At 40.3% G+C, this 13,215-nt stretch overlaps 1 protein-coding gene and 1 long non-coding RNA gene across 4 annotated transcripts in view; one reads left to right on the forward strand and one right to left on the reverse strand.

Annotated features, from left to right (window-relative positions):
• The window catches only part of eed (embryonic ectoderm development), a 32,665-nt gene extending 24,789 nt beyond the window's left edge, over nt 1-7,876 (reverse strand). The window contains exons 1-2 of one of the 2 annotated variants that reach the window (XM_073043413.1): nt 7,741-7,876; nt 3,551-3,703 (exon numbers count right to left, since the gene is read on the reverse strand). In XM_073043413.1, coding sequence (XP_072899514.1) covers nt 3,551-3,703; nt 7,741-7,833 — 246 coding nt within the window. In that variant the 5' untranslated portion in view covers nt 7,834-7,876. Of the gene's footprint in view, nt 1-3,550; nt 3,704-7,521; nt 7,672-7,740 lie in introns of those variants that run through there. The other variant, XM_073043414.1, reaches the window with a different exon arrangement.
• A 27-nt stretch (nt 7,877-7,903) lies between these two features.
• LOC140726694 (uncharacterized) lies at nt 7,904-12,386 on the forward strand. 2 transcript variants are annotated; one of them, XR_012098702.1, is made up of 3 exons: nt 7,904-8,315; nt 9,290-9,424; nt 9,515-12,386. It is a non-coding gene; the product is annotated as an uncharacterized lncRNA (long non-coding RNA). The 2 variants fall into 2 exon arrangements; XR_012098701.1 differs by having other exon boundaries at nt 7,904-9,424.
• The last annotated feature ends 829 nt before the right edge of the window (nt 12,387-13,215 follow it).

A 13,215-nucleotide genomic window follows, 5' to 3' on the forward strand; every position in this document is an offset into this window, starting at 1 on the left:
TTCATGAAAATAATCACGATCGCGATTGAAAATAAGGTGGAAGTAATAAAGCAATCGGAAGGAGGTGAAACGCCATCGGTCATTGGAAAAGCATTAGGCTACAGTCAGTCAACAACTGGAACAATTTTAACGGAGAATGTGAAAGGCTGTTCCCCGATGAAAGCTACAATTATTACTAAGCAACGCAGTGGTTAAATTATTTAAATACATATGTTTCTTAAGTGCTTTATATGCATAGAAAGGTAAAATATGTACTATATACTAAGAAAAACGTTTGACTAACTGACACTAAATAATACCAGATGTACCTGTTCCAACTTCAAGTTCAACTTAAAGACGGACTCAGGAATGGAACTCATTCATAACCTGGGGACTGCCTGTACTTGTAAGTCATTTCTAGATTACTTATAATACCTAATACAATGTAAATGCTATATAAATAGTTGTTATGCTGTATTGTTTAGGGAATAATGACAAGAAAAAATAGTCTGTACATGCTCAAGCAATGAGTGCTGGAGAGAGAACTTCCAGGTTTTCCTGATCCGCAGTTGGTTGAATCCGCACATGCGGAATCCACAGATAAGGAGGGCCGACTGCACTAATCTTCACCACAAGTTCATCACCCCATTACCCTTGTTCCTGGTACTTCTTGCGTTAAAATAAACACATTTCTGACTAGCCTTCCTCACAGTCTTTCTACACACTGCATCCACCTTTACACCCATTTCCCCATCCTCTAACCTATCATTCTGGCTCCTACCACCCCCCCCCCCCCCCCCACCAAGCTAGTTAAAACCTTCCCCAACAGCTCTGGCTGTTAGGATATTGGTCCCCGTCAGGTTAAAGTATAAACCATCAATTTTGTACAGATTATACCTTCCCCAGAAGAGATCCCAATTATGCACAAATCTGAAACTCTGACCCCTACACTAATTTCACCATTTCACTGTCACTGGTGCATGGTACATGCAGCAATCCAGAGATAACAACCCTTAAGGTCCTTCTTTTCAGCTTTCTACCTAACTCCCTATATTCTCTCTTCAAGACCTCATCCCTTTTGCTACCAATGCCATCAGTGCAAATATTCATCACAACTCTAGCTGCTCACACTCCCCTTTAAGAATGCAGTGGACCTCATCTGAGACTTCCCTGACCCTAGCACCTGAGAGACAAATATCATCCAAGAACAACGTTCCTGCTAAGGTGTGTGCGCGCACACTCCTTTTGCTACTAGTGCACAAAGGAACTTAAACTGCACATAAAATGTTGTCACCCTCAAACTCGCTGGCATGTTAAGTATATTTCACGATCGTACACAATCACATTTCCTTTTCCTGTTTCTGATGCAGATGGTGTTGACAATGTGGAGTTTGCAATGATTTGTCTGCAGATTTTGGAACTGGCTTATTTGTACCGTTTTTATTGATTCACTATGCCAAATTCCAAAGAAAAGGACATAAAGCGCAAAGTAACTAGTTCCTTTAAAGCAAAATGACTTAATGAAATAGTAAAAACTGCTACACCAATAGCCCATGAGGTCCAGAATGTGCAACTACGGGAAACGTTTATATACAATACAGAAAATGATGTTACCTGCTGCTGGTGAATTTGCATGTGGAAAGAAGTGGGAGTGATATTTGGAAACTTGACTTTTTAAAAGTGTCATTTAGCAAGCAAATCACATACAAATGGTGCACAAAAACTCTGGCAAGAATATCCTTCATTTCCTGCTAAAAGCCTGCTATGTATGTTTTGAGAGATGCAGATGGATGAGAGCAATCAAACCCAGAGGAGAATGGAGTTCTTATTGACAGTGTTTTGCTAGTAGTTAAAATAACTATCCCTATATAAAAAAATCAGTATGCACATGTTGTTGTCACTGGGCAAAAATTTTTTGTGCACACTGGTCATTACAAATTAGAGGGAAAATTGTCCAGTAAATCTTTTTCACATCTACAGATTCTCATATCTGTTCCACCACTACTGAATTCCTCATCACCACTCCTCTCCTCTTCTTCCTCCTTCCCTTCTGAGCCAAACAGCCAGAGATCCGGCTGCTTCAGCTTTTCGTGGTAGGTTGTTTCTCCCCACCCCCCCCCCCCCCCACCATCCACCCCCAAAATCAACCAAAGCAGGATCCTTGTTATTGAGAGGAACAGCCATAGGGGTACTCTGTGACATTTGCCCATTCACTTTCCGTCTCCTAAGTCATCCCAGTTGCTTGCCTACTGCACCTTAGCTTTTAAACACCCCCCTTGTAGCTCTTACCTAGAAATAGAAAGTATGACCTGTATCATAGGAGCAGAGTACATATTAATCTGAGGGGGACCAAGATGTTGTAAATCACATCAAAAGATCTTCAAATCTGAATAGATTTGAGAAGGCTCTTAAATAAGTAGTAAGTACTAGCATGGGGTGTAAAAAGGAACCTGCGCTACATAGTTAATAATCACTAGTTAGGTGATGTATCAAATTCTGTCCACAATATTTTATGAAGTACAGTTGGCCCTCCTTATCCGTGAGGGATTGGTTCCGGGACCCCTCGCGGATGCTCAAGTCCCTTATTCAACCTGTCTCAATACGGTGGACCTTAGGACCCAGCAGAACCCAAGACCTTATTTAACCTGTCTCAGTGTGGTGGACATTAGGACCCAGCAGTAGAGATCTGAATCTGCAATGCTTCTGTTCATGAAAATAATCACCAATAACGATTGAAAATAAAGTGGGAATAATAAAGCGAACGGAAAGAGGTGAAATGCCATCGGTCACTGGAAAAGCATTAGGCTATGTCGGTCAACGATTGGAACAATTTTAAAGGATAAAGTGAGAAAGGCTGTGCCCCGATGAAAGCTACAATTATTACTAAGCAATGCAGTGGTTTAATTATTGGGTTTTGGGTTTTTGATCCTCCACATCAACCCGGCACGGTGGAGAGCGCACTCGATAGCGATCTGTCACTAGATCGAACTCGGGAAATTCCAGAGCCCAGGGCTGAAACATGCGTTCTTAAGTGTTTTATATACATAGAAAGGTAAAATATATACTATATACGAATGCAAACGTTTGACTAACTGACGCTAAATAATACCAGATGTACCTGTTCTGACTTACTTAGTAAGAGAACTTCCAATTTTTTCGATCCTAATCCATAACCCACGCACATCCTCCCGTATACTTTAAATCATCTCTAGATTACTTATAATACCTAATACAATGTAAAATAGTTGTTATACTGCATTGTTTAGGGAATAACGACAAGAAAAAAAGTCTGTACATGCTCGAACAACAAGTGCTGGAAGAGCACTTCTGGGTTTTCGTGATTCGTGGTTGGTTGAATTCGCAGATAAGGAGGGCCGACTGTACACCACTACCCTTCTTAGTACTATAATGCAAAGCAATGATTTGTTCCAGCATTTTGACCCGGAGGAAAATGTGTGTACTAAAAAAAAACAGGAAAACAATGAATACAATTGCAAAAGTATCATTGGGCATTTGAACCTGTATCATTCCAGTTATAATATTAGACATTGACATTTTTGTTCTCACAAACCTTAAGACTGTTGACACATTTAAAGGAATATTTGCATTTCTTGGATTTCCATTTTCCTTTGCCCCAGCTCTTCCTTCCAGGTACATTTGGTGTGTTTGTAGGCGTGTCCGGTCTCTCTGTATTTGTACCACTCTCTATACTGGCAGCATCATCCTACAAAACAAGAACAAAATAAAACACATACACCAAAACAAAAATAATCTTACAAATGCAAGGTTACACTTTTCATTGAGTTTCTATATTTATCCAGCATCATGAGCAAGCTCTGTTTAATCATTATGGTCAACCAAGAGTCATTAAGCCTTAAAGCACTACATCACATAAACAGGCCCTTCAGACAATCTAGTCTGTGCCAGTTAATTTTCTGTCCAGTCCCAACTACCCACTCATAGCCCTCCATACCCCTCTTATCCATGTACCTATCCAAATTTGTCTTTAGTGTTGCATTCAAACCCAAATCCACTCACATCATGCTCTGAGTGAAGAATGTCCTCCCGAGATTCCCCTCAAGTATTTCATCTTTTACTCTAAACCTACGACCTCTAGTTTAGTCTCACCCAACCAGAAGGGGAAAAACCTGCATATATTTACCCTATCTATAGCCTTCATAACATTATATGCCTCTACAAGATCAGAATCAGATTTAGTAACACTGGCATATGTTGTGAAAGGTGTTGACTTTGCAGCATTTCCCTACTTCTCCTGTGCTTCATGGAATAGAGTCCTAATTTATTCAACCTTTTCCTAAAACTGAAGTCTTTAAGTCCCAGCAACATTATGATCATAATAAACCTGCAACACCACTTCCAAGGAATTACAGGTTGACCTTCTATAATCCGGCACCATTGGGAGCTGAGGAGTTCCGGATTAGTGAAAATACCAAATTACAGAAGGATCACATTACACAATAGCTAACTGCCTCATCATGCCTTTAAAATATCATGTAAATCAGTACGTCAGATAATAATGAAACAGAAATATTAAATGAGTAGCAAGTGAAATTTTAATAAAGTAATATCCTGTACAGGCACAGATAAAATAAAGGGTACGGGTAAATGTACAGGAATTAAAGGTAAATGTACAGGAATTAAAGGTAAATGTACAGGAATTAACTTATACAGAACAGTTGAGCACTTCCACTTCTAAAGTGAGACGTTTAATATACCTTCAGGCAAAGTTACATGTCTGCAAGTGTGGTGTTGTCCAGGATCATCAACATCTTCATCTTGAAAAATGAGTGAAGCATCAGGAACTTGGTGCTGAAACTGGCACAACAGTTTCTTCATAAACTGTTGATGTTGGTGGCAGCACATCTAGGTGAGCAGAAGTTGGAGAAAGGAGGTCTTGTATATGCCACATTTCACTCGACCGCCAGGCAGCCAGGGATTCGCCACTAGGCTCTTCCCTCTTCACTCGCAGTTACTGAGGGAATCCTCGTTAGTTTATTTTCCTCCACTTAGTAATATGCTTAAATTCAGCAGGTCGCCACGTCTGATCTGAGGTCGTAGGCAGAAGAGAATGGAGCACTGGCCGGGTGGGCGAGAAGGTGGACCTACCCAGCGAGCTAGCTCCCCCGCCACTGGCGGGTGCCGGGCTGCAGCGCCTCACACAAATGATATTAATAAATGCAGGAAAACAAGCAGGAATCACCTGTCTGTGCTTACAAAAGTGTGCCAACACGTGAACAGATCTAGTACAACCAAAACAATGCGCAGCAGATTGGTATGGCGGCCCAGGAAATTTGAAATTACAGTTGCACGGAAAATTTGAAATCAATTCTGGATTATTGAAGGAACCGGATTACAGGTAGTCAGATTAGTGAAGGTCGACTGTATGGATAGTTATTCCCTGATCCCTTTGTGCTACCACATTTCAGTTCCCTTCCCACTCTGGTTTGTCCTGCCAAAGTGCAAAAACCTCACACTTGTAATAAACATTCTTTTTAAAATCAAACAAATAACATTACTATTTATTGAGAATTTTCCATTCAGGAAGGTGATAATCAGCATGACAGTAAACCAAAGGGCTTGTTTCTATGCTTTGACTATGATTAGGAATTCCAATGATCCCCAAGGATAGTTAAGATATATTTCTAGCTAGATACATTATATTGTTTTCTTATTTCATCAGTTATATTTAACTGTCTTTCATAAGTTAGCTTAAAAGAAAAAAATCATCACAGGAGTGTCAGCCCATTACATCAAAGTAGAAGCACATAATAAAACCTTAAATAATATCTGAACTTGATAATTGCTACTAAATCAATAGGTAAAAACAAAACCCATAAACCCAAAGAAAATTTATAATGAACATTCCATCTGACCATACAACTTAAGGTGGATTTGGTTTCCTAAATAGGGAAACGTTATGTTAGGTGATCAATATTTCATCATCATCATCATATGCTGTGTTCTATGACATTGGGCGATTATGGTCTTTTGACCATGATTGTTCCTGACAAATTTTTTAACAGAAGTGACTTGCCATCTTTGCCTTCTTCTGGACAATGTCTTTACAAGAGGGGTGACCCCAGCCATTATCAATACGCTTCAGAGATTGTTTGCCTAGTGCCAGTGGTCGCATAACCAGGACTTGTGATATGCACCACTTGCTCCCATGGCTTCATGTGATCCTGATTCATGGTAGGTGGCTAAGTACACCATCCCTATGGGTGATCTGCAGGATAGCGGAGGGAGGGAGCCCCTTACACCTCCTTTGGTAGACATATCTCCACCCCAGTACCTGAATGCTTCACAGCAGTGACAAATAAATTTACAGATCCAAGCTTCAGTAATTTATAAAAAGACTTACTTTTGTTTCTCTATAATTGCATTGTGTCATCATGTAGTGAAACTAACCAAGACTGTAAATACATAGCACAGTATAGCAGAGCAATACTTAAAAGCACTAATGCAAAATTAAAGGTTCTACAATGACTAACTGTAACATCCAAACCAGACTACAGAACAGTTAGCTTCCAATTCATAAAGCAGATACTACAGCAAGTCACATCTTGTTAGCACTACTAATAAACACTTAAGAATTATTTTTTTACTGTTGCTCAACATTAGCCATAGGAATACAGAAGAATTTGTACTTGAATAACAAGCCATCAGTATTGCTATGTATAAACTTAGAAATCGTACTTATAAACCAATAAAAAATCATTAAAAACCCAAGTCTAAAAAAATGTATTAGCATATTGCAAAAAGCTCCTAAAGGAACGATAAAAGGCATGAAATAGCTATAGTCATTTATATTATTGGCAATTTATGAAGATCCACATCATCATAATGAATGAAGCTGGCTGTTTTGCTGTTTAGTTTTTACACGGGTACGTCGTCAGCAGACTCGGTTCCTTTGTATAAAAGTACAATTCATCAATTCTTTAGGAATTGTAATAGATTCTACTGGGCAGAGTATACACTTCTTTGACATCTTAAAAGCGCAGAAAACAATGGATCCGTGTACATGACACATAACCGACAAAAACAAGTAGAAGGCACCATGAGAGAAGCCGTGCAAATAGTATGTTCCTGATCGACATTTTACCACCGTATTTGGCTAGAGCCAAACAGTGCAGGGCCGAATATACCAGCAGTTCTCTTAAATTCCTCTTCGCACAGAAACAAACGGACTTGGTCTGATGACGACGTATCCAAGTCAAACGATTAGGTTTTATTTGGACCAAATTGAAGAATGATAGCTTGTAGTCACAGTGTGTGCACAGTAGATGGAAGCAACACCAAGATTTGTGAAAAAGATGCCACCACACCACGGTACTTATCAGTTAATAACATGCTGTACAATTAAATTAAATGAAGCCCAGATCATGAACTGGGTGAGTTTTTTTTCAAATAGGTAATTTATTTTCATTATTGGAAGATCCCCTTCCCATGTATAACTACAGGGTCATGGATTTTAAAATCTCTCCCTTCTACCACCCACCCTTATCACCAGATCAAACTCACAGTGAAGATCCGAAGGAGAGCAGAGAGCATCATCGGTGGGTAAGTTGGAGGTTGTTCGTTCTTTGCCCGCCTACACCCCAACTACCACACACACACACACCAAAGGCCTCCCCGGGACTAAGTCCGGGTGTCATACATTTTAAACCAAAGTCTCATTCTTGGAAAGTTGGTGGTAAAGCGCTTCCCTTCCCCGCCCCTATCCCCGTTAATTTCATTTACATTTTCGTCTGGTGACATGTCAGGATTGCTGTTCTCATCGCTCAGTTTCTGCCTCTTGGCCGGCATGTCTCCCCGTGCCGCGCTTTCCGACATGATGCACACAAAGGGTCGACGTCACTCCACACAGCCGCGACGTCACCAAGTCGCAAAAGAAGCGCGGCTGTCGTGAAGTGTGGCTGTGGTCTCGAAAGGGTGCAGGTTGTGGTTGCTCGTCTATTCCGTAGATCGGGCGGTAGCATTTCAATTTTTTTTACCGTAAGCTGTGTCAAGAATGAGGTAGTGGTAGCGAACTACCTTCTTCAACGCTGTAGCCCAACTACTGTTGGTTACTTAGGGACCGAGGAATTAAGAGCCAGGCAACACACACAAATTGCTGGAGGAACTCAACAGGTCAAACAGCATCTATGGAAAAAAAAGTACAGTCGACGTTTCATGCCGAGACCCTTAGGCAGGACTAGGAGCCAGGCCTAGGTTACTGGATCGATCGAGTCTACACTGCCATTTAGTGGGATTGTAACGTCGAAATTATCTTCATGTCCTCCAATGATAATTGTTTCTTTAAAAGAGTCACTTGCGTAAGGCACATGAATCAAAATATTTTGTTTCGGGGTATTGTGAGTCTTAAGTCAAAGGACTGTCGTGAAGAGACCAATAGATAGTCGATAAGAGGCAATTTCCTGCAAAAGGAAACGCCCTCTGCATCCTCATCAAAATCGTTAGGATCTGAAATGTTTCAACATAGCCTGCTCTCGCACTCTTACTCTAATACTTTTCTTATTAAATGTAACAAATCTCCATATTCCAGTGAGTGAGGCATTGAATACTTCTCATGTGATCTTAGCCTAACAATAATATTCATCAATAAAAAAACAATGATCACAAAAAAAAGCTAAGATCCTGTGACTAACTTGGTGCTGTTAGTAATGCAATCATATCCAAATTGCAATGTTTTGAATCCAACTTTGACTCCAGAGACTTGAGCATTAGGTTGACACTTAAGATGGGGATGTTTTAGTTTTGAATGAGACTTTAAACTGAGGCTTGATCTATTTTTCACATGGATGTAAATGATCCCATGCTATTATTTTGACAACCCTGGAGTTATTTCCCAGCGTCTCTTCCAGTAAACGGTGGGGCAGCAGCCACTCCATTTCAAATATCAAGTACACCTTTGATCCAATCAAAGGTGTATATCATATGTCTTTTATATGATCACCAGTCACGGTGGGATACTAAGAACATCAAGTACTGCAGGATTATCCCGTCAGCGAGTTTATTGATAGCGATAGAGCTGGACTTATTGCATGCCAGTGATATCCTCACTGTTTTCCTCCCTTGCCCACAGCTTTCGTAACTTCCTCTAGATCTGTCTACACTCTGAAGTACTCTATGTCTAACTTCTTGTGCAGCCCCATTTTAAATCACTTTGCCTTCCACTGTCCAGACCCAAGTGCTAGAATTCTTTAACAAAAACCTCTCAGCATGTGAGTAACAAATTTTACATGATGCTCCTTTAAATTGCCTTTGATATTTTTTTTCTATATTTAAGGTGCCATATTAATAGAAGCTGCTGATCTTATTGGCATCATTATGAGAGAGAGGAAGGAGGAGAAACAAATAACATCATTGAGGAAAAACAGAAAATGTTCTTAGATAACATGGAAGCGAAAAACAGATTTGGCATGTGGGTTTGTATCTATTTTAAGTTATAATGTCAATATTGAAATTCAAATTCATTTACATTTTAAATAACTGTTTTGTTACTTTGTTTTAGGAGAATAAAGTTGAATGCCACTGTTAATGGCATCAAAATCTAATGGAAATGCTGCCTTAAGTCAGGTTTTAGATTGACAACAGCTGGAAGCGGAACTTCTTGCAAACATAACCACATACTTTTGATGCTAGTGGCTGCTGCTCATATGGTAAGTGAAGGCAGGATAATGAGCACAGATTTTATACTTGGTTGGAATTCAAAAGTCCTTATTCTGCACTGAAATTTCTAATTATTTTGCTTTGATGACTATTTCAGCAGGGAAGGCAATTTAAATACTGTTACCAGACCTCTGAAGACCCTATCTCCTATGGTAACTCAATGAGTTCATTATATTTCCATAGTATTGCATAAAATTCACATCTCTCCCTTTATTCCAGTGGTGCCTGGTCTCAGAGGGCTACTTTCCTGCAAAATCTTTGGTTCCTTTCAAGACAGTCTCAGTGAAATAATTTTCCAGAAGTGGAATATAATGTAGAACTGCTGCTATATAGGACTGGATTAATTTCTAGACATGCATCTCTGACTTCTAGTTATAATGAACATTCATTGACTTGAAACCAGTTTTTTTTACTCTAAAGCATACAATTGTGTTACTTAAAGCATGAAGATTGAACTTACATTATTGCTGCAGTGCCTTAAACACATTTATTGTGCAAAATTTGATACCATCACCTTTAATATTGTTAAGATGTTGCCAAACCTAGAGTATTAGCTAGTATATTCCTATTATCTACTTTCATTGGGAAGATCTCAAATATTCCTTGCTGATAGCATTTCATCAATGACTGAATTTCAGGAAGCTAATTATCAAGATTGTAATTTCTCCCTTCTGATTCCATGATGAATGTATAGCTTAACTCAGGCTGTCCATGAGGGTGCTTTTTTTTAAATAAAAGAGGATGCATTGTCACAGGATTGACATTCGTGCATGAGCACAAGATGTTATACTTGGACAGATCCAAATAAAAGTATCTTTCATCTGGTCACTGACATCTCAGAAATGAGGACAAGCATTTGCTGATGACAGGGATGGTAGCATCAGATTGTGTGGTCTGGCAATACCCTATGAACTATGCTTAGCAGTAACAAATGTCATACTCAGTAGAGGACTACTACAAAAGAGATTGCAATATATTCACCAATAACTTACCAAGTTTCTGAAAAAAGGCATCTGAAAAGGTGGAAAAGATAGAGGAGTCTAACAGTTTATTTTGCCCTCACTCATGAGTTTTTCCCATTTTCTTAAGCTAGACAGATTGATAACTCCATTCCTGTCGTAGTTCTAGTTGAAGGTGATTTTATTATTCACCAGTGCGTTACAGTACTCAAGGAGCTAGGGTAAAAAGACAGTACTTCTCATTCTAACAAAAGGCAGATTCAAATATCGATTAATATTCCTTCAACTTCTAACAAGTGCATCTAACTGAATAAAATAGACAAACCATATAAAAGGGTCACCCTGATGATGAAAGCTAGTTGATTAACAATACAATAATGAGCAATCATCAACCCCAAGTAAACAGTGAGATCTAGTAATTAGAAATAAAATATCAATCCAAGTCAGGCAAGTGTCAGAAATAACTGTGGGTCAACTGTCTAGGAGGAATAACCAGATGGCTTGAGTCGCAAAAAATAGATTTAGGTGCTTTTATTTACCAAGGTAGTGGAAAAACAAAAACCTGGACGTCCACATCAAAACAAGAAAAAGAATGAAAACAAATACAATATATATACAGCTTGCAGTTGTCACCTGTCTGGTTAACAGCCACCCTCAGACTAAACAGAAAAAAAAACCCCAAAGCCTTGGTAACCCGAGGCTTATAACTGCTAAGCCCCTCCCGCTAGACCAACCAAAAGCTAATTAACTCACTTATCTTCCATTTCACACAATCTGAAACTCCACTGCCAGTTCTCACAATAAACACATATACCTCATTGTAGGAGTCACCATTTCCCGGTTAAATAACTTAAATAAACTCAAAAACTTTACCACAAGATGAGTAATTAGGTAACATAACCCTTGGCCCAGTTAAAAATGGTATCCTTCACCATCAGCACACCTGTGCAGGTTGCCTGCTGCCTCCATATTAGATAGCTCTATGCAGCAGCTCTGTTTCAGACCCAGTGACTGTGGAGGAGAGAAATGTCAGATTATCATGACACTTTGACAAAACACCTGTTGGAAAGATGAATATGAATAAATTGGCCTGAGATAATTAAACTGTGACATAGTATGTTTCCAGAATGTGCCATGTGCCATCCGTAATCAGTGATGGGCCTTCGTCACAGCAAGACATAACATATTTGCTCATAGAGTAGTGAAGCAGTGAACTGCCACAGTAAGAGGCACCTGGCTTGTGGAGTTGCATATTTTCTTCCTTGTATGGCTGTGCAGATCTTTGATCTCAGCTTGTTTGCTGCTCTAAAAGAAATGGTGGATATCTGAGAGCTTACACTGATGTTTACCAATCCAGTCAGTGGTAGAGTGGTTGTATTGATAGGATGCTAGTTCATGAAAGAGAGAACACCAAAGGGGTTATACTCAAATACTGTCCACATCACACCTTTCAACCATATCCAACATGCTACTTCATACCCCAATTATTATCTACTCCTGGTAGGTGCAAGTGGAGAAATCCTCAAGGACTCCACAACACAGAGGACGAAGGCCTAAGTATTTCAGCAGTCAGATTGCATAGATGAGCAGCCTCTCTCAACACTGTGGGTACTACACAGTGTACACCATGGGAGAGCATCTGAATGTCTAGCTAGAAAAAACTAATACTGTACACAAGGGGTCACATGGACTTTTGACAATCAGTTATGTTAAGCTACTTGTATCTCAATGTTATATTAAATTTATTGTTACACACCTGTAATGCCTTGGTTCACTTCTTTACTGTTATGCTGTAGGTTTTTCATTTGGCAGCTCTGTAAGAGCAGTCTGTTCTGCTTCCAGCCTGCTTAGGTTATTGTTGAAGATAAGGGATGATGTGGAATGTGTGCCATCCAATTAGTGGGAGATTTTCCTGCTGAGTGATGCACCATCAATAACTCTCGGAGATGGAAAGTGAATGATAGGCTTTTATTAGCAGCAAAAGGGAGCACGACATCTCGGAGACTGAGGGAGGAGCAGTGCCTCCAATCGCCTTTATACAGGGGTCTGTGGGAGGAGCCACAGGAGCAGTCAGCAGAGGGGCGTGTCCAGACAGGTATACATAGTTTACCACATTCACCCCCCCTTTGTTTTAAAAGAGAGTCCCCACGGGACGAAGTTTCTTACAAGTATATTTACAGGTCAAGTCTATCAGGCGGTCGAGTCTGTCGCTGCGCTCTACGTAGCATGGGTGACGGTGGTTGTGCTGGCTCCGGCCTGACGAGGTGCCAGCCCGTTAGGCATCAGTAATCCCTCATGCGTGTGCGTGGTGCCCGGTATGGGAGTGTCGTGAGGAGTCTGTGTAGGGCTTGGAGTGCGCAGTGTCTCATGGGTATAGACATCTGTGGGTACGGCGTTCATAGTCACCGTGGAGTGTTTGGGGTAGGGGTCTGGTGCTCTTGTGGGCGCCAGGTCGCGGACGGAGACCGTGTCCTCTTGCCCATCAGGTAAGACCACGTAGGCATACTGGGGGTTCGCATGAAGTAGGTGAACCCTCTCAACCATCGGGGAGTATTTATTGTTCCTCGCATGTTTCCGGAGCAGC

This window comes from Hemitrygon akajei, chromosome 4, assembly GCF_048418815.1.
Source record: "Hemitrygon akajei chromosome 4, sHemAka1.3, whole genome shotgun sequence".
Classification (NCBI taxonomy): domain Eukaryota; kingdom Metazoa; phylum Chordata; class Chondrichthyes; order Myliobatiformes; family Dasyatidae; genus Hemitrygon; species Hemitrygon akajei.